This window comes from Geotrypetes seraphini, chromosome 2 (genome assembly GCF_902459505.1).
Source record: "Geotrypetes seraphini chromosome 2, aGeoSer1.1, whole genome shotgun sequence".
Taxonomy (NCBI): domain Eukaryota; kingdom Metazoa; phylum Chordata; class Amphibia; order Gymnophiona; family Dermophiidae; genus Geotrypetes; species Geotrypetes seraphini.
This window is the reverse complement of record NC_047085.1, coordinates 225,290,822-225,314,901: the sequence shown is the minus strand read 5'-3', so window position 1 is coordinate 225,314,901 and position 24,080 is coordinate 225,290,822. Positions and strand designations below refer to the sequence as shown.

General features: G+C 43.2%; 1 protein-coding gene across 1 annotated transcript; it reads right to left on the bottom strand.

Annotated features, from left to right (window-relative positions):
• Positions 1 to 811: 811 nt before the first annotated feature.
• Positions 812 to 22,242, bottom strand: ERP27 (endoplasmic reticulum protein 27). The gene is made up of 6 exons (XM_033934708.1): positions 22,194 to 22,242; positions 15,206 to 15,343; positions 14,154 to 14,261; positions 10,428 to 10,553; positions 5,727 to 5,924; positions 812 to 2,149 (listed from the first exon to the last, which is right to left on the bottom strand). The coding sequence occupies exons 2-6, from the start codon at positions 15,338 to 15,340 to the stop codon at positions 2,087 to 2,089; spliced, it is 630 nt and encodes a 209-aa protein (XP_033790599.1). The 5' UTR covers positions 15,341 to 15,343; positions 22,194 to 22,242; the 3' UTR covers positions 812 to 2,086.
• Between the last annotated feature and the right edge of the window lie 1,838 nt (positions 22,243 to 24,080).

Here is a 24,080-nt window from a genome sequence, read left to right as displayed (position 1 = left end):
TCTGAAAATTTTTCAAGAAGTAACAATATCAGACTGATGAACTTCCTACGAATTACAACAATTACTCCTCGTGAAATGTTAAAACGATATCTGATGGAAATTTTGGAAGTGCCTGAAGATTCATTACCTCCATTTACACAGGTTTATTATTTACCCAAGAAAAATCAAAATCAACAGGAAAAAAGCTAAAGACCAATAGATGTATCAGCTTTATTGGCATTATCAGATAGAGAAATGGCTACTTCGGCAACATTGGTGGCAACTTTAACCTTAACGTTGGATAAAAACTAGATTTTGAGACTTTTCTTTAAAAATAGAGTTAAAGAAATCTTAGGGTTTAAGATACAAATGTTCCCCGACTTGGCTAGGGATACACAGAGGCGAAGAAAAGAATTTCTTATGTTAAAACCAGGAATTATAGCTCTTGGAGCAATCTTTTATCTTCGTTAGCTTTGCATTATAATTCGCAAAAATATGTTTTCTTTGAGCCCTACCAGCTGACTACTTTCCTTTCTCTATTCCAGCTTGAAAAGGAAAAGAAAGGAGGGTTATAGAATATATTAAAAGGAGATAGATTCCATACAAATGCAAGGAAGTTCTTCTTCACCCAGAGAGTGGTGGAAAACTGGAATGCTCTTCCAGAGGCTATCATAGGAGAAAACACCTTCCAGGGATTCAAGACAAAGTTAGACAAGTTCCTGCTGAAACAGAACGTACGCAGGTAGGGCTGGTCTCGGTTAGGGCACTTGTCTTTGACCAAGGGGCTGCCATAGGAGCGGACTGCTGGGCACGATGGACCACTGGTCTGACCCAGCAGCAGCAATTCTTATGTTCTTATGTTTAGAGTGCTGCTGGCCTGACGCTGCTTAGGGAGGTACCGCATGTAGAGCTTGCTCGCGGTCGGCAGGGTTTGGATGGGAGGGAGGGAATGATAGGGGTTCAGCTGCGTGGCGAGGGCGGGTTCTCGGGGGGAGGTGTTTGTTCAAGGATTCTGTTGCACAAGGGATGGGAGGGAGGGAAAGGAAACTGCCGGCGAATCCTGGGACTAGGGCTTATTTTCAGGGTAGGTCTTATTTTCGAGGAAACACAATAGCAATAGTAGTAAGGCCTGCGTGATTTAAATGGAGGCTTCTCTTCCTGGTAAAAATGCTTTGAATATCAACCAGAAAATACTTAGCTTCTTATAACAATCACCTTCAACATTTTGACTTGAATCTTCCCACAATCTCCTGATTGTGAAAGTTGTACAAGTTCCCCTAAGGCAGCATTTATGTGAAACCGGGGGCCCAATAGATTAGATTCAGTAGAGCTGGCTGTAATTGAGCTTGACTGTGTTCATTCAACTGAATCTAAATATCAATTAAAAGCGGTCAGTTAGTTGATTAACTAAGGGGGCATTTACTTTTTCAAATAGTAAGATGGGTGTTGAATTACTTTGTTCCTTAAATAAATGAATATTTAAACACTGTTATGGGTTCACTCCTGTTCCCTTTGTCTAATAACACATTTTCTTTAGAGATCAGAAAGCATTCAGGGGAAATCCGGAGGGGGAGTAAAAACCTTTTCACATTACTGTTCATGTAACAATAGTGGCTTTCTAAAGCTCTTTACACATTGGTCATTTATATGTATTAAATGCCACTATTTACATCTAGAAAAGAAATACAAGTTTTCTAAGATGACCTCTACAGTCCATATTTAATGTTATCAGATGTACACTGCTATACTCTTTAATTCGTTGTACGAGATATTCACTGCTATACTCTTCAATTCGCTGTACGTAAAGTTTCTCTTTATTTTATTGTATTTACAGTTTCTTGATGCATATGTATCTCATACAATTCCTCGCAATCAATTGTACTAGACTTGTGTTTATACTTGTTATCCTTTTGCGCCTCCTTTTGGAAGCACCGTCAATGTTGGTACTGATTATTAATATAAAATTCAATAAACTATATGAACTAAAAAAACAAAACAAAACAAATAACCTCATAAAGTGAAAACAGGTAGAATCTTATAGCCCTAAGTTGTAAATCTGTGGGAAGGGGAGGTGGGGTGGGTCAGGAGAGCACAGGATGATTGCGAGTCATAGTTCAGTTTTCAAGGTCTTTTCCTCAGCCTTTGGATGTTCTGGGATTGAATCTTCTCTCTAAAAAAGAACATACATAAAAGCATAAAAAAGCTGGTTTGACCACTGTGCCCTATGAATTAAGAAAATTTGTCTCAAGTCATAGAAATGAATAGAGGACCAAGCATGAAAAACAAGTATTCCATACTTCTGTCAGGTTTGCATCGTAACCTTTACATTTGTGAATGCACAAAAATCTCCTTCCACTGGGGAAAACCATATTATTTGAAGACTGAGTAAAAACTACAAATAATAATAAACTATACTGTATATAAATAATAATAAAAGTGGTACGAAATCTGGCAGTGTGAACTGAAAACAAAAAAGTGGATATGTTTAGTATGTTAGAATTTTTTTTAAAATTTGGAATGAGCCTTCATTATGTTATTGTGGGGTTTATGCAAAACAAGTTAGGTTGCACATGTGAAAAGCAATTCTATAACTGGGTGCCTATGTTTTACATGTCCCTTGTGGGCCTAAATGTACAAAATACTGCCCCTTACTCATATAAGTGCCAGCAGGGCACCTAAATTCAGTGGCATATCTAGTGCATTTGTTACCCGGGGCCGATCATTTTTAACACCTCCACCCCTTCCTCTATATAAAAAAAATTATTTTTAGTAATAACCATGAAATGAAACAAATGGTCAGAAAAACAACAGTGAGCAGTAGAACACCAATACAACAATTGTAAAACTATACCAGACATATTACTAATATAGATCAATCCTGCAGAGTCAATGCCAACAGAAAACCATGTCTTTTTCACAGATACACCCTCACTCAGAATATCATACGTAACCACAAACTAAAAATAGAATGCATTAAAAAAAAAGTTAATACCTTTGTTGTCTCTGGTAAGTAAATGAATGGAAACGCTTTTAAAACAGAAAATAGTGACGTTTCTGGAATCCAGTGGATCACTGATTCAGCGACCAACCCTCTCCTGGTGAGACCCGACACACCTCTGGGCCTCCCAAAGCAGCAGCAGCGGTGGCAGTGGCCGGCCTTGAATAGGCAGCGCTGTGAACAGGCTCATCGCGGCCTACCCCGCTGGGGCCTTCTCTCTGCTGCATCATCAGCGACATCACTGATGATCCTGCAGAGGGAAGGCCTGGCAGGGCAAGGCGCAATCAGCCACAGCGCTGCCTCTTCAAGGCCGGCCACTGCTGCTGCTGCTGCTTTGGGAGGCCTGGAGGTATGTCAGGTCTCACAGTGGGAAGGTCGGTAGGGTGTTGCTGCACAGGGGAATGGGTGGGAGGGGAGGAAAGCTGCTGCTCTGGGGGATGGAAAAGGAAGAAAGATGCAGTACATGGAGGAAAGAGGAAGAATTGTTTGGGGGGAGGAGAGGAAGGAAGGGAGAGATGAAACAAAGAAGTGGAAAGGGTTGAGAGGGAGAAATTCTGCTTATGGTGGAGGGGAGGGCAACATGCATGGAGAAGAGAGAGGGAGAAATGTTGGACCTCGGGTGGAGGGTAGGGAGAGATGGCACATGAAGAGAGAGAAAGAAATGTTGCACATGATAATAGAGGGGAAGAAGAGAAAGATGCAACACGGAGGAGAATTGAGAGGTTTGACCCAGGGCACAAGGCAGGGAGAGAGAGAGATGACAGACAGAGGGACCGAAACAAATGTTGGATATGGCAGTGGAAGGTAGAAAAAATAATTTTATTTTCTATTTTGTGATTACAATATGTCAGATTTGAAATGTATATCCTGCCAAAGATGGTGTTAGACAGCGAGCATGAGCTAGGACTTAACAGAGAAAGGAAGTCTTTTTTGTTTATTTTGTTTACACCACAGCGCTGGTGTGGGGTTGGAGAGGACAAAGGGGGTGGGGTGGATGGAAAGGCTACAAAATTAACCCGCCTGGCCATTTGATAAAAAAACCCTACCTTTTTAGGCAGGAAAAGCTAATCGAATTGAAAAATTGATTCAATAGGCCAAATCAAATCGAACATTTTTTTCCTTTAATCGGGCAGCACATGTGAGCAGGGTTTCTTCCCTGTTCCTGAAGCTTGCCCTCTGACGTCACTTCCAATGATACCACTAAAATGTTCTTCCAGTTAGTAACAATGGGGCCTTTTTACCAAAAATTAACATGCACTAAATGCTAAGAAGCTCGTAGATATAACAATTTTAATAGGAAGTTTATGAGATGTGCATTTTCCATTCATAATGTATAGTATTTTATAAGTGAAGGGATTTATATACATCTAACAGCACTGGAATTTGAGCAGAAACATTCCACTGGAACGCTTGCCAATAACAGCATTCATAAATTACATGGGATAGAGTGCCTATCTCAGTTTTGCATGTCCAGTATAAACTTTATACACCCAGAAAGCCATCTCATTGGTGCGTGGGAGCCAATGTGCCCTATGAATTAGGAAAATGTATCTCGAGTCATAGAAATGAACAGAGATGCCTTAAAAACTGAATGCCAGAGTTTAGTCCAGTATACCGTATCTAAAGGACTCCCTAATTCATGCGCCCATATTTTTTCCATCCCTATGATTCACTTAATTGTACTTGCATGAATGTTTTTTTTTTTAAATAAAATCTGAAACCTACTCTTGGCAATGAAACTACGAGTTTACAGAGAGCAGTTTCCAAATCCCATTTATTATCTAATTTGTCTGTTAGCAGAAGACTGCTATGCATGATCAAATGTTTGAGTTGAAGCCATCTGAAAAACAGAGCTGTTGGCAAATTACACACATTCTGTAGGTCTATGAAAGATCACACTTTACTGTCTGATATTAGATGCTCCAGAGACCATATTCCTCAAAGTAGCCAGCTCCTCTAATTATTAGGTTTGTTTTCAATTTGAAATAATTTAAAAACATAAGAATAGCCATATGGGATCAGACCAATGGTCCATGTATTGTAGCCCAGCCTCCTGTTTTCAACAGCAGCCAATCTAATAGGTCACAATGCCTGGCAGAAACCCAAATAGTAGCAACATTCCATGTTACTTATCCAGGGCAAGCAGTGGCTTCCCCCATAGCTTAATAGCAAACTAAGCACTTTTCCTCCAGGAACGTGTTCAAACCTTTTTTTTTTTTTTTTTAATCCAGCTATGCTAACTTGTAATCACATCCTCTGGAAATAAGTTCTAGAGCTTAACCATTCTTTGAGTAAAAATAATATTTCTTCTTATTTGTTTAAAAAATATTTCAATGTAATTTCCATTGAGTCAAGTCTTTAACTCAATGAAATTACTCCTTTTACTAAGCTGCGTTAGGGCATTAACATGTGGAATAGCGCACGCTAGACACTAACGCCAGCATTGAGCTGGCATTAGTTCTAGCCGCGTTGTGCGTAAATTTTAGTTTAAAACAATTAGCGCCAATAATTGCTCATTAAAATCCCAAGTATTGGCAATAATTGGCTTGTTATTCTATTAAATTGCACATCCATATTTGTGCGCACAATTTTTAGTGCTTTTTATAGAATTTGGGGTATAGCTTACATACAAACAAACAAACAGCAACAGAAAGCCTGGCTGCATCTTGGCTGCAGACAACAAGGGGAATAGGGTATGGTGGGTGGGGAGGAACAGAGTTATCTTTGTTTTCTGGTATAATGAACTCACAGTTTGTTTGCCCAGTAAAAAGTTATTGCAGAAATTCTGTATGTGTTGTGTGGAGATTTCTCCAGGAGGCATTCTGTTGTTTTTGTCATTCTCTGTGTTGTAAATGGTAATGGCAGGGAGATCGCTTCTCTTCAGTTGGAAGAACGATCTCACCTGATCACTGGTCTTCAAACTGGTGTCCACCAGGACAAACAGAACCTGCAAAATAAAGAAGGATGAGGGGTGAAAAGAAAATAATTACAGCAGACCCTCAATGTTCGCGGGGGTTAGGGGAAGCCGGCCCACGAATATTGAAATATCGCGGATAACTTTCAGGGTTGGCTCTGACCCACCCCTGGCTCCCTCCTGCTTCCCTGACCTTCCCCAGACTTTACCTGGTGGTCTAGCGGCGACACGGGGCAGGATCGATCGTCCTATGCTCCTGCCCTGTGCAGAGCCATCATCAAAATGGCTGCAGAAACCTAGAAAAATGAAGGCAGATAAAGACCATATGGCCTATCTAGTCTGCCTAATCATGCCATCTACTATCTCTTCCTCTCCCATAGAGATCCAATTCCCCATAATATTGTATGGGCCTCTTTACTTATACATCGCTTTGAAACCTGTACTGGATAAATCTGATACATTAGATTAGATAGATTATTAGGAATGGGATGATAAATAAGATCATGAATATTATAATGCCTCTGTATTGCTCCATGGTGTGACCTCATCTTGAGTATTGTGTACAATTCTGGTCGTCGTGTCTCAAAAAAGATATAGCGGAATTAGAAAAGATTCAAAGAAGAGCGACCAAAATGATAAAAGGGAAGGAACTCCTCTCATATGAGGAACGGGTAAAGAGGTTAGGGCTCCTCAGCTTGTAAAAGAGACGGCTGGGTGATGGGGATTATGACCGAAGGCTATAAAATCCTGAGTGGTGCAGAATGGGTGAAAGTGAATCGATGTTTTACTCTTTCAAAGATTACAAAGACTAGGGGACACTCAATGAAGTTACAAGGAAATACCTTTAAAACAAACAGGAAGAAATGTTTTTTCATTCGCTAAATAGTTAAACTCTGTAACTCGTTGCCAAAGGATGTGGTAACAGCGGTTAGCGTAGCTGGGTTTAAAAAGGTTTGGACAAACTCCTGGAACCAAAGACCGTGGTCTGCTATTGAGACAGACTTGGGGAAGACACTACTTGCCTCGGGATCGGTACTTGTCACCTCAATTTGCCACTGTTGGGAACAGGATACTGGGTTAAATGGCCCACTGGTCTGACCCAGTATGACTATTCTTATGAATCAGATGACCTGGGTCTATGGAAAATTATCTCGATGAATCCAGCTGTCAGTAGGAAATTAAACACTGAAAGACAGAGAAAATAGTCCCGTGAAGGGCAATTTTATAACTGGGTGCCTGTATTTACACACCCCTTACAATAACACTTATGTACACACCTATGAATCTGCCAGCAGGAGGCCTAAGCAGTACTCTGTACGTGGCACAGCATTTAGGGAGGCCAACGGGAAATGGGTGGGGTTCCCAGTTATGCACATAACCAGGGACAGACTGATCACAGAGACAATAGGGCAGTGCCAAAGGCCCATAGCAGTAAGGGGGCCTTGCTCCCTTATATTCTGTTTAGTTTAATCATATTTAATTGGTGGTTAGGGGCCCATGACCCTTAGTGCCCGGGGGCCACAGATCTCTGTCAGTCCACCCCTGCATGTAACTTACAGAATACAGTAAATTAGACATGCTCCTAATGCATTTAGATGACTACAGTCAGTGGTGTAATGAGGGCAGGAGGCACCCAGGTGGTGCCTCCGCCCCCCCCCCCCTCCTTCCATGCCTCCCATACCTCTTTAAATCTTCATTAGGGTGAGAAGCTTCTCTGGCATGTTGCTCGTGCCAGCATTGGCTTTCTCTCTGATGTCACTTTCAGGCCCTGCAACCCGGAAGTGATTTCAGAGAGAGCCATTTCGGCTTGAGCAGCATATCAGAGCAGTTGCTCATGCTGGTGATGATTTTAAGAGGTATGGGGGGAAGGGAGGGCACGAGCGTGGTGTTGGGGGGGGGGAGGTGCCGGCGCCCCACCAATTTTTTGGTAATAAGTTTCAACACTTGTGGATAATTTATTTGAGAGGATGGTAGGAGGGTTTGAGCATAAATGATTATAATATTTCATTCAGAATGTGAACCTGGAATGATATACAGTGGTACCTTGGATTACGAGCATAATCCATTCCAGGAGCATGCTCGTAATCCAAAATGTTCGTTTATCAAAGCAAAGTTTCCCATAGAAAATAATGTCAACACCGACGATTCGTTGCAGAACCTGGGGTCTGTACCTGTCGGGTGCCGGGTGCTGCAGCGCCTTCTTCTCCGTCCGCCTCCTCGTCTGTCATCTGAAGAAGAACCCCACAGTGCTGCTTCGGAGGGATGCCTCTAATGTCCGCCAGCCGCCGGAGAACCTCGCAGTGCCACTTCAGAGGGATGCCTCCTCCATCCGCCGGCCAGCCCTCCACATCAGATGCCCCCCGCATGCTGGAGAGACCCCACCCGAGCCTATGCGGCCGAGCGCCGCCCCACCCGCACGCCGCGCATGACACGCACAACGCCGATGATTGACGCTGTGCGCGTCACACGTAACACACAGGCAGGACAGCACCAGGCCGCGCAGGCCCAGACAGAGGTCCTCCAACCTGCGGAAGGCACCCGACGTGGAAGGCTGGCTTGAAGACGGAAGAGGAATCCCCCAAAGCGGTGCGTCCTAGGCTGTAAGTGCTCGTTTATCGGGGCAGTGCTCGGTTTGCGAGTCAAAAGTTTGCTGAGTGTTTTGCTCGTCTTGCAAAACACTCGCAAACCGGGTTATTCGCAAACCGAGGTTCCATTGTATAGATCATAGGAGGTCCTTTGATCAGATCATTCAGTATGTTACGATATGCTCATCTCCAATATTAAGTGGTATTTTGTGATGGAAACTTCACATAATTGAAACAAAAGGGTTTATTAGTTTTGAAAGATTTTGTTTAGAATGCAGTAGCTGGTTTCAGCACTCAGAAGAAATTTTTTTAAGTTTTGCCATAAAAGCTAAATTTTGAACATTTTGTTACCTATTTTTCTCTACAGTTTTTGTGTCAGGTAAGATGTATTCTAAGGTCTGAATTCTCTGGTGTCCCCACCAAGACAGCACCTGGGGGCGGTCCATTGCCCCGCCCCCTTCCTTACTACGCCACTGATTGCAGTTACTCCAGGTGAGTATGTAGGCATGCCAATACCTGATTGTGATCATGTGAATGACCGAAAAGAAAAGGTCACAAGAAAAGCTTTTTTATTTCTGCACAAAGGGAACATAAACAGACTTGTTTCTTCACATATTCTGCCCTCTCAATAAAGTTTCCCAGTTCTTTGTACTCTGTCCCCGACAGGTTCCACACTTCATTCTATGCTACTTTTCCCTCGTGAATCAGGCAGGGATCCTTGTGGCTTGTCCCAGACACAGCTTTTACAGATTAAACAGTCACTTCTCAGAGTCTCTTAACTTAGGTTTCAAGGAACTTCCACCTTCCTGGAACTTCTTCACACACAAACTGTAGCAATGTCTATGAAAGGCCACTCCACTTCCCCAGGTACTGCAGCCAACAAGACATACTGGGAGGATCTTTACCCTCAGGACCTCCCTTTCCAGATACCGCTTGCCTCTGGGTCTTACTGGTTCTATACCCTCAGGGCATTTAAGCTTCATTCCATCTGAGCCTCACTCCTCTGACTTTAGGCTTGCTGTGGCAGCTAAACTGCACTCTTTGAGAAGGTGATCCTCCCTTTACCATCTACTTCCTCTGACAGGTATTTTATAACAAAACCTGGGTGCCCAGGTGCCATTAGAGAATAGGATCTCACTGTGAGACATTGTGGTACCAACATGGATGTGCTCAGTTGTAAAATTACCTCTATACTATAGTACATACAAAGAAGCAAAAAAAGAAGACACAACTAAGGAAGAAAGAGATTTATAATGTTTTCTGTTGCAGGTGTGAACTTGTGGAACAAATTGCCAAGTCAGTTGTGACTGTGTAGATCTAGAGATATTTTCAAAAGGTTTTTGCAAACTTAATTATTTGTTGATGTGAAAAGTCTTTGTACGACTGTTAGCTATACAGGAGCAGTGATACGGGTTAAGATCAGCGGAATTATTCTGTTAATGATGGTATCACATGGTAAATATGATTTTAGTCAGCAATGTGGATAGTAGTAGTTTTTGATAGATATAAAATGTACTGTCTTTTAAATAATTTTGTATGTTGATTGTAAACTGCTTAGTTTGGTAAGCCCTGCCCCATTCTGCCCGGCCCCGCTTCGTTCTGCCCGGCCATGCTACACTCTGCCCGAGTGAGACCCCATTCCGGCCCCCCAGCCCTGCCCCTCAACCTGTTTGCTCATCGTCACCACGTTGCATCCGCCAGGTTTTGAAAAGCCGTCCGGACCCTGGACATGTCCTCGAAAAGGAGGACATGTTCCGGGAAATCCTAATGTCTGGTAACCCTAGGAAGGCGGCATATAAATTTTTAAAATACATAAATGAACAAATGTGAAAATTAAATGAGTGAGAACCAGTGACCATTGGAAAGGAAGAACATGAGAGATGGGCCAGATGGAAGGGTGGAAGAAAGACAAAAGAACAACAGCAGGACAAGGCAGTTTCTCCAAACAGACCTGGCCAAGCAGCTGATTTGCAGCTTCCCGAAATATTTTTAGTGTTTCTTGGTGTCCCTCTGATGTCTTGTCCAGGAACAGGAGCAGATGGACTTTGATGGTGCTGTCAAGGAGGCCCACTGCACTCTGCCCAAGAATAACACATACACAGGAATCAATGAGAGATTCTTAGGTGCTTTCCAAAGCTGACTCAGGGTTAACATAGAAACCTAGAAAAATGAAGGCAAATAAAGACCATGTGGCCTATCTAAACTGCCTAACCATGCCATCTACTATCCCTTTCTCTCCCTTAGGGATCTAACAGGGCTGCACATATTCAGGGTCTCCCCCTAACCCTATGGGGATGCACACGTATGTGTACGGAACAGCATGATCACATGCCAAGAATTTCCTGATGTATCCAGAAGAAGCACAGAAGCAGTATGGAGCAGACAGGAGTTTTTTTTAAAAAATGGTAATACCAGGGGTATGGGGAGGGGAACAGTCTGGGAAGGAAAATTCACATGTGAGAAATGGCCTGCCCTAGATGGTTCAGGTGGGAAATGTCCAGTGGGAATTGTCCGAGTAGTTACTGACCTGAGGCGCTTTTGGGATATGCACTATGGGAGTCAGGCACCTTCCCTTATAGAATAGCATGAAAATTCTAATGAGTGTTAATTAACACCAATAGGAGCTTGTTACCCAATTAATTTGCATGCACTTCTTGGCAGCGTGCTCAAATTTGGGTGTCGTATATAGATTTTTAGAATTTTGAAATGGCTTTTCTTTTAACACTGTTTTTAAATTCTTCCAACTTTGGAAAGAAGCATAAATCCCAACCAAAACTTGACTTTGAAATCCCTGGTGTAGAGTGTAGAGCCCCCCGCCCAGAAATCCACTAACATTAAATATAAAACTTTTTTTTTTAATCTTGCAAGTCAGAGGAGTCCATACCCCCACCATAGCTCACCTGCATTTTCTTACTTGAGGCCCCTTTTATATCTCCACCACTCTTTTCAAACTAGAGGGTAAGAATGAATTTTCTTCTTAACCCTTTCCATTCTCTTTCCTCAACACCCCATCTTGCACCCCAACTGAAGGCTTGGAGAGGCTTTCTCTTTCACTTATACTCCTTCCCTCAGAGTGGAAGTCAAGAAGTTCTGTCCTTTTTCCATGGCAGACATAAATGAATGAGTTATTGCTACAGAATTTAGGCCCTAAGGAGGGCACGAGAACTTCTAGACAATTCAAATCTTTTCTGCTCTGTAACAAAACCAATACTTGAAACAATGAAAACATAGCATAAATAAGGTGGAACCAAACAAGCCACTTACCTGAGTGCAAGAAGAACTAACATTTATGTAGCTACTATAGCCCCTATAGTCTCTCCCAAAGGTTTCTCTATAGAGCTAATAGATACGTCTTCGTACTTGTTTAATGGAAGTACATTATGTATCTTCCTTCTTTCCTGATCGTTTACAGACAAACATCTGGAGACACCCATATGTGTCTGAGGTAGAAAGCAAGTTAACTTAACATCCGACAGGGTGGGCCATGAAGCCTAATGTACCCTTCTACTGGAAGAAAGATTATTGAGGTAAGAACCTAATCTTCCCTTCTAGTGCAAAGGGCTTGACAAGTGGGATAAACCAAAGCAGTCCTCTGAGTCTAGGGTGGGCAGATGAGCCGGCTATGAGCACTGAGGACCCAAAGATGGTGTCCAATTGTGTCACCATCTCCACTCTGTAGAACTGCCCAGGATTCTGCTCATAATGAGGTCATGCCTCTGGTGGAATGCACCTTCAAGGAAATTGGTGGCTGTTTACCACAGCCAATACATATAGATGAAATAGCCATGCAAATCCTTCTGGAAATGGACACATTAAAGTCTTGCTTTTCCCATTTGCTGAGGTTGTTTAACACAAAAGGATGCTCTGAAAGATGAAATTCATTTGTTACATTGAGATTTTTATTTTTTAGGTTTTCTATACTGAAGGAATTCAAATTGGCTGTTTTCTCTGATCCTACATAATGCCCACACCAGATGGGCACCATTACAATGGGGTGATGAAAAGTTCTCAGCCCAACCAACCTCCTAAATTCTGAGCATTATTTTGCCACTGTAGCTGAAAAGAGTGTTATCTTATTTCGTTACCTGCCAATTTGCAGCAACAAAATTCCATGTTTTGACATTGTTTGAGATCATTGATTGAACCACAGCCACGTCATTTTCTTCTTGATTGGGCTGAGAACTTTTTAACACCTCCTCTTAATGCCCATGGAATTTTGTACATGTTGATCCCTTTTTTATTGCTTTGTTCTTAATAAAGAGGTATGCTTTTTACTGTAATTTTTGTCATTTCTTTTTTTAATACGAGTGAGGGAATGTCCATTGTTATCTGGAAAAGCCTTGATCCCAACTATTCGGCATAAAAGATGTACCATAGCATACAAATAGGAATATGTATAAGTCATTAAGCCTGATTGATTTGCATAGTCTGGCAGGTCCTCACTGGAGTGTATAGAGAAGTCCAAGTTGGATTCATCGAAGTACTCCCTTTTGGAAATCTCAGAAAAAGAATGTCTAGGTGAGCGTTGAGAGTATGTCGAGGAGCATCAAGGTGAAACAGGTGAATCATTTTCCATCAAGGATGACACATGTGTCGAGCGTCTCCTGGTTGCTGATGCTCAACTTCTAGTGGGAGTCCTGGAGTGTGGTCTGGAATAACACGCCGACTTATCCTCCAGCTGGTCTGAGGCTGGTGCATAGGCTCCAGGAGCCTGGGTAGGCTGCATCTGCAGTAGCCCTCTAAGCTTTTGTTGGAGCAGTGTATAATCTGTTCTTGGAGCATCAGAGCCAGTACCAATAGAGGTAAAGGTGTCAAAGCAATCTGCAGTACCAGCTGTCGAGGCGTTTAAGTATGCCTGTGCAGAGACACCAGTTGGAACGAAGGTGAGAAGTCATCCCCACATTGATGCTTAGACTACATTGATGATGAAGAGGCCAGGGAGGACCCAAGGCATGCTTAGCTGGGGAGACATGTATCAATGATGAAGAGGTAGAACCTCTGCACCGAGTCGACTCTGATGCTCTATGACCCATATGTGATGCTGATGTAGACATAGAAGGAGTAAACACTGTGTCGATATAAGGGGCATCGTGTTCGAAATCCCCAGCCATGCTCGATGTTGCTGATGCAGGACCGAAGTACTTCTTGAATTGAATTTTACAGGCTTTCAGCGACCTCTTCTGCATGTGAAAGCATAGGGCTTCTCAGCTCTGTGGAAAACGAAGAACTGTAGGTCCCGTGAGCCAACGCTGGGCGGGAAGGCACCAGGACTAGTATGGTACAGGCAGTGCCTTAAAATTTAAAGTGATAATGCACTTGATATCTGTCTGTACCAGGTTCTGTGGATTATACCTGCTTGTCCTCGGAGAATAATAATGATAATAATAAATCTCTTTTTACACATCTTACTGCAGACGTTCGGAGCATGTTACAAAAGTTGAATGACATATAAGGGAGAAGTTATCAACGTGGTCTAAGATAGTTTATTATACTGTTACCCTAGTTATTAATAACTAGGTCTCATTGCATAAAATGGAACCTGTCCTAAAATAGCATGAGCTAGTGGTAAATTACCCCATCATGCCCCATAATCCAAACACATTCTGCAATAACAAACAATGTACATACTTTGCCTCTGTTATGGAAAGAAAGGGTCAAGGTGAAATTATTTCCTTACCAAGGGGTTGTATTCTGTGACAAGGTGTAGCTCTTTTATCTGTAGAAACCGACTGAGTTTGCCTGCATCTAAATCTTTGATCTCCAAATCTTCTCGCCTCTTATCCACCTGGTAAAAGAGTCAACACATTAAAAAGGAAGCTAACTTGACACACGTGTTGAATTTAAAAAAAAAAAAAAAAGGCAGAATAATTTTAGCCTTAAAAAATCAGGGTATGTTGATATTATCAAGCCACTGCACCCTTTTTTCTGTATTCCACCAAGCAGTGATTTGTATGTAGTGCTAGATCAGTGTGCTTAGGTTCACTGGTAATCTTCTTTCTCCTCCATAGTGATTCCTCTGTCCTATTAATCTCTTTCTCCTCAACAACGCATTTCCAGTCCTATTAACTCTCCTCTTCCCCCCTCTTAAATTCAATCAATTTGTACCTCCCTTAATCTATTGTAAACCGCATAGAACTTAACGGTATTGCGGTATATAAACTGTTATTATTATTATAAACTGTTATTATTTAATTCAGTGTGATCTTATTGGGTAAACTGCTGATAGCAAGTCAAGTAGGGATGGTCTCGGTTGAAGCACTGGTCTTTGACCTAGGGGCCGCCGCATGAGCGGACTGCTGGACCAATGGTCTGACCCAGCAGCGGCAATTCTTATGTTCTTATAAGTACACATGGAATTAACTTGTGTGCAAAGGAGCTCAGAACAGGATACAATCAGGTACTTAGGCATTTTCTCTATCTGTCCCGGTGGGTTCACACTCTATCTAATGTACCTGGGGCAGTGGAGGATTAAGTGACTTGTCCAGGATCACAAGGAGCAGCATGGGGTTTGAACCCACAAACTCAGGGTGCTGAGGCTGGAGCTCTAACCACTAGGTCACCCTCACACTTAATGTGGTCTGAGCAATCAGTGTAACTCTCAGCAAATCAGAACCTCCCTGAGCATCACTTGTGATATACTGTATGCCCTGCAAATGTTTTTTCTTAATGAAACAGGTATAAAACACCCCTAGCGGGAGCCCTTCAATGCCAGGGCAATCACTCTCCTACCTGCCGGAAGAGGGAAATAGTGTTGTCTTTGATGCTGAAATGTTTCAGAACCTGCGAGCTGGTAGTTATTCCAAATGGTAAGTGTTTGAGGTCTTTCACTACAGCATAAAAATCCTTTACTTCTGGCTTCTCCATATCCTAAGAGAATCAGGGAAAAGCAACAGGTATATTCATAGTTTAGAGCACAAATTTTATTCCCAGCATTTACTCAGTATATTTCTCCCTCTCTTTCAAATCCAAGCTCAAGGCGTGTTGCATATTCAGGTGCATGAGTTATTTCTTTGCCCAAGTGGGCTTACAATCTATCTAATGTACCTGGGGCACTGGGGGATTAAGTGACTTACCTAGAGTCACAAGGAGCAGCATGGATTTGAACCCACAACCTCAGGGTGCTGAGGCTGTAGCTTTAAACACTATGCCACACTCTCCCCTTCTTTTTTTTTTTTTTTTTTTTTACAATGCAACAGGACGCAAGTAAAGCAAAATAAACCTAAAGTTTTAGGGCCCAAATGTGGGTGTTCCCAGCTCCTATTCTCAGGTGCCCAACAGAGGTTTGATTTTTTGGATAAGCAAACCATGCAAATCAATCAGGCTCAATGACTCATATTATGCATATATGTCATGCATATTCCTATTTGTATGCCATGGAACATCTTTTATGCCGATTAGCTGGGATCAAAGCCCTTCCAGATAACAATGGACATTCCCTCATATATTAAAAAGAGAAATGACATAAATGACGGTAAAAAGCAAATGTACAAAGCAATAAAAAAGAGACCAACTTGCGCAGAATACATTGGACATTAATGGTGCCCATCTGGTCTGGGCATTATGTAGGGCCAGAGAGAACAGCCACTTTTGCATTCCTTCAGCTCATATGCAAGCTCCTTATTGCTGCAGATAAAGGTATGAAGCAAGACAAAGAAATTCACCAAACATTCCACAGGAAGACGGGGAAAACCAACACAAAGGACAAAAACTGTGGAATTGATGATCTTGAAACGGTAGTTTATTAAAAAGTTTTCACAACAAAGGGTGCAGATCAATAAAACAATCCAATAACACACAGTAAGGATGCCGTGGCGTGGGCCCAATACGGTCTGTGTTTCGGTCAGAAAAGATCTTCTTCTGGGGTCCTATGTGATGAAACCACAAAACTTAGTATGCAGGAAAGCATTCAGAGTACTGTGTATGCGAGAGCATTATGCTACTGGCGCTGGAGAATGCATGCTGCATTCAAAGTCTTTTAGGGCTCCTTTTACAAAGGTGCGCTAGGGTCTTAATGCGCTCAATAGCGTGCGTTAAATTCCCAAGCACGCTAGCCACTACCGCCTCCTTTTTAGGAGGCGTTAGATTTTCAGCTACCACACACTATAGCGCGCGGTAATTTTGTGCGTGCGCTAAAAACCCTAGCGCACCTTCGTAAAAGGAGCCCTTAGTGTCTCAATTAGACTACTGCAATAAAGTCTATCTGGGCTGTCAGAAATCGCTTCTGAAAAAGTTACAAGCAGTTCCACGTCCCCTGCTCCTCCCCTCCCCCTGAAATGCTCCTCTACCCAGGTAGGCCTCCCCCATGCTTACTTTGATCTCTGGTGGTCCAGTGGTTATCGTTGTGGGCAGTAGCAGAGCCTCAAGCTGCCATGAGATGTTACAGCAGCCATTTTAGGCTGGCAACCACGAAGGGCAGGAGTGAAGATCTTCTCTTGCCCCCAGTGACCAACACTAGGGAGCGTACTTGAACTACTGAGAGGTGGGGGTGTTTGGGGGGGGGGTAATTGCCTTTTGGCCTCAGGCTGGGGGAAAGGGGAGGGAGAGAGGGCGATGTGTCCAGGGACTTGGGGGAGGCTCACATTTAGTGAGAAAGCTCAAGCGGGCCCCAGCCTGAGGATCTATGACAATTGGCAGAATGATTACTGAAGAAAAACAATTGATAGGATGAAAATTGGTAGGAAGTCAATTAGTAGAACAAACTGCTTCAAAGCACCTAAAAAAACCCACTACTTTTGCTCAAACATCGATTGTATGATCTAGGCCCTGATGCTCTAAAATCACTGTTAAAATCCCGTAGATCACTGCAGTGCTGGTAAATTTAATGATTTCAAAATGGAGAATGATGCCTAAAGAATCCTGCATGCAAATGAGGTTCCTGGAGGTCCACGGAAATCCCATCCGATCAGTTCTTGGAGAAAGCAACTGACACATGCGCAGAATAGTCCATGGATAACGGCATAAATGTGCGCATGCGCCAGGAAATGCTACATTTTACGCACACATCATAGGCATGCCTTATTATTGATGCTATTGGATGGAGGGGAAGGGAGGTGGGAAGAAGAAGAACTACCAACAAACCGTACAATTGTCAGCTTTCAACGGATTTGCCTAAAATGCACCTTTAATATACATGCTCGAGATGCGGTTTTAACACACGCATATACGTATATGGCACCCCAACCCCAATGAATGCATCAATACATGACTCCAGACATAGTTTGCTTGCTTTTACATTTGCTATTTTTGAGATATTTTTTTCCCCCCATTAGTATTACAATTTGTATCTGAAATAATGATGGTGACATCTGCCAGGTTTTGGAATTTTTTTATTTTTCAAATTTCTATGTCATGCATTCATCGGCTTCAGCTCCAGACACATGTGACTGAGATGTGTAACAGTACCAGCACCCCCGAACCAGCACATAATTTTAGAGTATTCAAAGTCAGTGCTTCAGTTTGTGCATCAGCAGGCGATGTCAGAGCATCACCCAGAGTGCTCATTTTAATATTAATGACCTCATTAAACTAAATTTGCCTAGCTGAGTCGGAGGCTGCTATGAAGCAAGGAAAAAGACTGTGATGAGCCATTATGTGCAACAAATTCCAGATTGCGTGAAGAAATATTTTCTTCGGTTTGTTTTAAATCTACTACTTAGTGGCTTCATTGCATGCCCCCTAGTCCTAGTATTTTTGGAAACAGCAATGTCCCTTGATACTTAAATTTTGGAGATCCATATGGGATCAGGTGAACAAAATATTGGACAATCCAGTGGCATTGACGTACGATACCATCCTATTTGGTATGTTAATGAGAGCTAAAAGCCAAGGGCTCCTTTTATCAAGCCATGCTAGCGGTTTAACGCGCGCTAAACCGCCGGCCGCGCTAGCTGCTACCGCCTCCTCTTGAGCAGGCGGTAGTTTTTGGCCAACGCAGGGGTTAACACGTGATGAAAAGTCACGCGCGTTAACCCCGCTAGCGCGGCTTGATAAAAAGAGCCCCAAATATCTGCTAGGAATAACAAACCTCTTTATAATGGCAGGGGTTGCCATACAACTTATATTGAAGAATTGGAAGAACTGGGATAGGTTAAATTACACTTTCTGTTGGGAATCTCTTTGTTATACTTTTTAAAATTGAACATTTGGCTATACAGCAGGGAAGTTACAGGAAATTTCTGGATGTTTGGGAGCCATTGGCTAAATTGTAGTTTGAAAATTTAATAAAGATTAAAAAAGAAAAAAGAAACAGCAATTCACATCTACCCTTTCCACGTCACTCAGTATTTTATAGACCTCTATCATATCACCCCTGAGCCATCTCTTCTCCAAGCTGAAGAGCCCCAGCCGCTTTAGCCTTTCCTCATAGGGAAGTCATCCCATCCCTTTTATCATTTTTGTTGTCCTTCTCTGTACCTTTTCTAATTCTGCTATATCTTTTTTGAGATACTGTGACCATAATTGCACATAGTATTTGAGGTGTGGCCGTACCATGGAGTGATACAAGAGCATTATAACATTTTCATCTTTGCTTTCCATTTTATTTGCATTCTTTAACTGCCGTCACACATTGAGCTGAGGGTTTCAATGTATCCTTAGTACTTACATACTTTTCCTGGGCAATGACTCCTAATGTGAAACCCATGCATCACGTAGCTATAGCTTGGGCTCCTTTTTACTTGGTGCAGGAGGCCACTTGATAACAGTGATCATAGCATGATCAGTTTTGATATAATCCCTCAAATAAGTTCACACAGGAAATCCTATCCAATAATATTTAACTTAAAAAAGGAGACTTTGATAATATGAGGAGAATGGTTAAAAAGAAACTTAGAGAAGAGCAGCTACAAAGGTCAAAAATTTACATCAGGCATGGATGGTATCCAAAATTACCATCCTGGAAGCCCAGATCAAAGTACGAGGGCACAAGGGAAAGCATAAGTCTTTAGTACTTTCTTAAATTGCTGCAAGGATGCATTAAAATGTATGTACCCTGACAGACTATTCCACAAATGCAGGCCTGCAATTGAAAAAGCACAGGATGCTGTCTCCACATAATGCACCCTACAGAGGTCTGGTGCCGCTGATCAAATACACACTGGCCTATGAACCTGGATTAGATATCACAAAGAGTCAGGGGCCGACACAAATAGGCATTGATAAATTTGAACAAGAACTTTATATTGTCTACTAGTCTTTAAGCCCGTTTCATTAACGGGTGCTAGAATATATGTCCATCTGTCTTTCTTTCTCTCTCTCTCTCCCGCTGTCTCTCTCTCTCTCTCTCCTTGGCTCCCTTTTTCTGTCTGTCTTTCTGTCCCTCTCCCTGCCCCTGTGTCTTTCTTCCTTTCTGTCTGTCTTCCTCCCTCCTGCTGTCTGTCAGTCATTCTTTGCCTCCATTTCCCTGTGCAGCAGCATTTCCATCCCACTTCCCTGTGGAGCAGCAACAGCAACAGCATTTCCCCCCCCCCCCCCCGACTTCCCTGTACAGCAGTAGCGGTATTTGGCTTCCCCTCCAGGTACCTGTGCAGCAGTTGCAGCATTTCCCCCACCCCTTCCCTTCTCTTACCGCGATCTGGCCTGCTTCGTTCGGCCCCTCCCCCGCGTTGTGTCCTGCTGCGATCTGGCTGCTCCGTTCGGCTCCTCTCCCTTCCCTTCCAGTGGTTTAGCCTGCTCCATGGCCCCCCCCCCTTCCCTTATAGCGTTCCCCACAGGCAGGCAGGCCCAGCTTCTTCCATGCGGCTCGAGTCCTCTTCTTTGTCGGCCCCCCCTTCCCTTCATATCTGTCTGGGTATTTTTTTTATTTGTCTCTCTCTCCTTGCATGCTGCCTGTCTGTCATTTTTTCTGTCTGTGAATGTCCCTGTGCCTCCTTCCTATGTCCTTAGTGCCCCTTCCTATGTCCATAGTGCCCCTTTCTATGTTCTTAGTGCCCCCAGTGCTTCCTTCCTCCCCCCCTCCAATGCCAGCCTGCCTTCCATTGAAAACCCCCCACCCCCTCCGTTGCCTCCCATCCCCCTTCCATTGAAACCCCCATGCCAGCCTGCCTGCCTCCCATCCCCCTGAGCAGCATATTTTCATGGAACCCCCTCCCGATGCCATCCTGCGTGCCTGCCTTCCATTGAACCCCCCACCCCCCTCCAATGCCAGCCTGCCTGCCTCCCATCCCCCTTTCAGCGAAACCCCCCCCAAGCCAGTCTGCCTGCCTGCCTCCCATCCCCCTGAGTAGCATGTTTCCATGGAACCCCTCCCCCTGATGCCATCCTGGCTGTCTGCCTTCCATTGAACCCCCCAACCCCCCTTCCGATGCCAGCCTGCCTGCCTCCCATTCCCCTTCCACTGAACCCCCCCACCCCCATGCCTGCCTGCTTGCTTGCCTCCCATCCCCCTGAGCAGCATGTTTTCATGGAACCCCCCCATGCCATCTTGCCTGTCTGCCTTCCATTGAACCCCCCCACCCCTCCTCCGATGCCAGCCTGCCTGCCTCCCATTCCCCTTCCACTGAACCTCCCCCCCCTCCGATGCCTGCCTGACTCCCCCTGCCCGACTCCTCCCCCCGACGACCTTACCCGACACAACTGAAACCCCCGTTGACCCTCTCCCGCTACAAGGCTGACAAACCCGGCAGGAGCAGCTGCGTCCCAGGCACACTAAACGCTGCTTCGGGTCTTCTACTGGCCTAATTTCCTCTGCTGCGTCCCTGATGACAAGTCCGACGCAGGCGGGGATCGTGAGAGGAGCCACCGCTGCGTCTTTCAACTAAAAAATACAATACGGCAAGGAGCAGCAGGGAGCAGGGCAGACAGAAAAACTGAACCGTAAGCCGCACATGTGCAGTCCTACCTGCAGGTCACTACAGCTCACGGAAAACGGACGCACGCGATGGGAGTGCACATGCGCGGCCTAGCGTTTTATTATATTAGATGAAAATCCATTGTCAGCCTGTGACGCTGTCTCAACTATGGGGAAGCATGATCATAATGGCTGCCACATTTTGGACCAGCTGTAGTGCCTTTAATTTCATTTTCCCCCATCTCAAAATAAAGCATGTTATTAGTCCCAGCTTGCTCCTCAGGAAGAACTGAGTGGGTGGAGCTCAGTAGAGATTCTGCATTCAGACTTGCTGTTCCACAGTTTGGATTTCACTTTACTCTACATGCCAGATCTCTGCCTCTTGAAGCTTAACATTTACAAAGTGGTCCGTTTCTCCTAGTCTTTACTAGGTTTCAGATCTCGCCAGTCTTTCTCCTTCTTGAGTGCATTCGACTTTTGGCTTTTCTTAGGGTTTTAAGATCATGGCAGGTTGGTGCAAGAGTGTGCCATTCATGGAATAGATGCTTATACTATTTCTGCATATCTTGTTTATTGTTTCTCAACCCAGCACTCAAGAGCTCTCCACCCAGTTTGGTTTTCAGTTTATGTTTGAAGATACTTGCCTGTATTAAATCTCAAGTGTATGCAAATAATGTTTTAGGCCTATTCATTGTGAAAGTCAGAGCTACAGGGCTTATCATAAGTGCAAGTTATTTGTTTATGGAATGCGTTTGGTTCAAATCTGGAAGTTTACAGGGTTTAGGGCCTCTATACACAAGCACAGTTTTGTAGTTTTATTTTCCATGTTTCTTTTCTCTCCCTCTCTCTCTTTTTGCTCCTTGCAACCTTTGGTAGTCTGAACATCCTGTTTCACATAAACATGCACACAATACATACATAAAAACTCACCACCAAAGCACATGTTTCTAATCCACTGTGCCTCCTCAAATCCTGCTTCACCTACACAAACAGCTGCTCTCATACGCAGAATCTTTTGTTTAGGAAGACAGAGGGAGCGCAAGAGAGGGAGAGGAAGACAGATATTCTTTCTCTTCACTTTTTGGTTAATTCTTTCATTCTACTGCTTAGAGCCCCACTGCATCAGGGCCTTTTACCCTAAAAACAGAACAGGAGAATAGCCTTGGTGAATCAGGCCCTCAGGGAACAATATTTGTTTTAAAAAGCTGTCAGGTTTTCCTAAGAAATCTGGCCAGATGTAATATGTACCTCCTTCAGAGCATACATAACATCCAAAAGCAGAAGAGGCACAAAATTGTCTTAAAGCTATATTAAGCAAAGCATATTATGAATACCAAACAGTGCTCAGAAACTGGTATTATTTCAGACCAAAAAACGCCGGGAAAACCTGGTTGTTTTAGAAGCTATCATGCAAGGTTTCTATCATTGCACTGGTATTCATTTTAGGCAACAGCTCCAAAGAATATAATAGCAAGACCTATCTTATTTGCTTGAAAAGATTTGTATAGACTCTGGGTCCTGACGCGTTTCGCGATAGCCGCTGCTGAAGACCCTTAGGCTTAGTCTAAAAAAAAGGTCTACAAAACATAACAAAAACAAAAAAACGGGTAATTACAATCTGACACTAAATCAGGGGTCTCCAAAGTCCCTCCTCGAGGGCCGAATCCAGTCAGGTTTTTGGGATTTCCCCAATGAATATACATTGAAAGCAGTACATGCACATAGATCTCATGCATATTCATTGGGGAAATCCCGAAAACCTGACTGGATTCGGCCCTCCAGGAGGGACTTTGGAGACCCCCTGCTCTAAATCATTACAGCGACAAACATTAAACACATGCTCGCAGCAGCAGCAGCGGGACGTACCTGTCTCTCTTATGCTGAACATTTTCAAAAATGCAGATGGAGCACTCCAAACACAAAATGAATACCAGTGCAATGATAGAAACCTTGCATGACAGCTTCCAAAACAACTGGGTTTTCCCAGCGTTTTCTGGTCTGAAATAATACCAGTTTCTGAGCACTGTTTGGCATTCATAATATGCTTTGCTTAATATAGCTTCAAGACAATTTTGTGTCTCTTCTTCTTTTGGATGTTATGCAGCTCTTTGAGGGGGACTTTTCAAAAAAATTTTTCTTTCCTATTCGTGTGGTCCGCCTTCAGAGCAGGCACAAATGCCTAAGCAGCTAATGCCCTGTGCATACCTAGCACCTCTTTAAAGTCAGATGAAATAAGCTGTGTTGTTGAAAACAAAAAACTGTGGATACAGATGTTCTGGGGATAATTTATTATATACTGACATATAAAAACATGAAAATTCAATGAAAAAAGTACAATGATAAAAAATACAGTGGTAAAAATCCAAACCCTAGGACAATGCAAAAAAGAAAAGTCCAACAAAGTCTGCAGACAGCAAACAGCAAGCAAACAACAAAACAAAAACTGCAGACAAATATATATAAGATGCAGTCAATGTCTATTAAAACCAATATTTGAATGCAGTAAAAATACCACCTTATTACCAACCACGGTCCGTGTTTCGGATAACACGCCTTCTTCAGGGGTCCATGGTGGATAAGGTATGAAACAAACCGCAGTAAAAAGGTATAAAACAAGCGCCTGTGTAAGCCAAATCTTTAAACCGAGTATGCGTCGCAATGACAATGGACCGTGGACCCCTGAGGAAGGCGTGTTATCCGAAATACAGACCGTGTCGGGTCCCTTGGTTGATAATAAGGTGGTATTTTTACTGCATTCAAATATTAGTATAATAAACATTGTTTGCATCTTGTACATATTTGTCTGCAGTTTTTGTT

Coding starts and splice junctions, on each gene's coding strand:
- ERP27 (XM_033934708.1), bottom strand. CDS start 15,340: ATGGAGAAGCCAGAAGTAAAGGATTTTTATGCTGTAGTGAAAGACCTC. Junction 14,262..15,205: donor CTATTTCCCTCTTCCGGCAG/GTAGGAGAGTGA, acceptor CTCTTTTACCAG/GTGGATAAGAGGCGAGAAGA. Junction 2,150..5,726: donor TTTTACTGGGCAAACAAACT/GTGAGTTCATTA, acceptor GTTCTTTTTTAG/AGAGAAGATTCAATCCCAGA.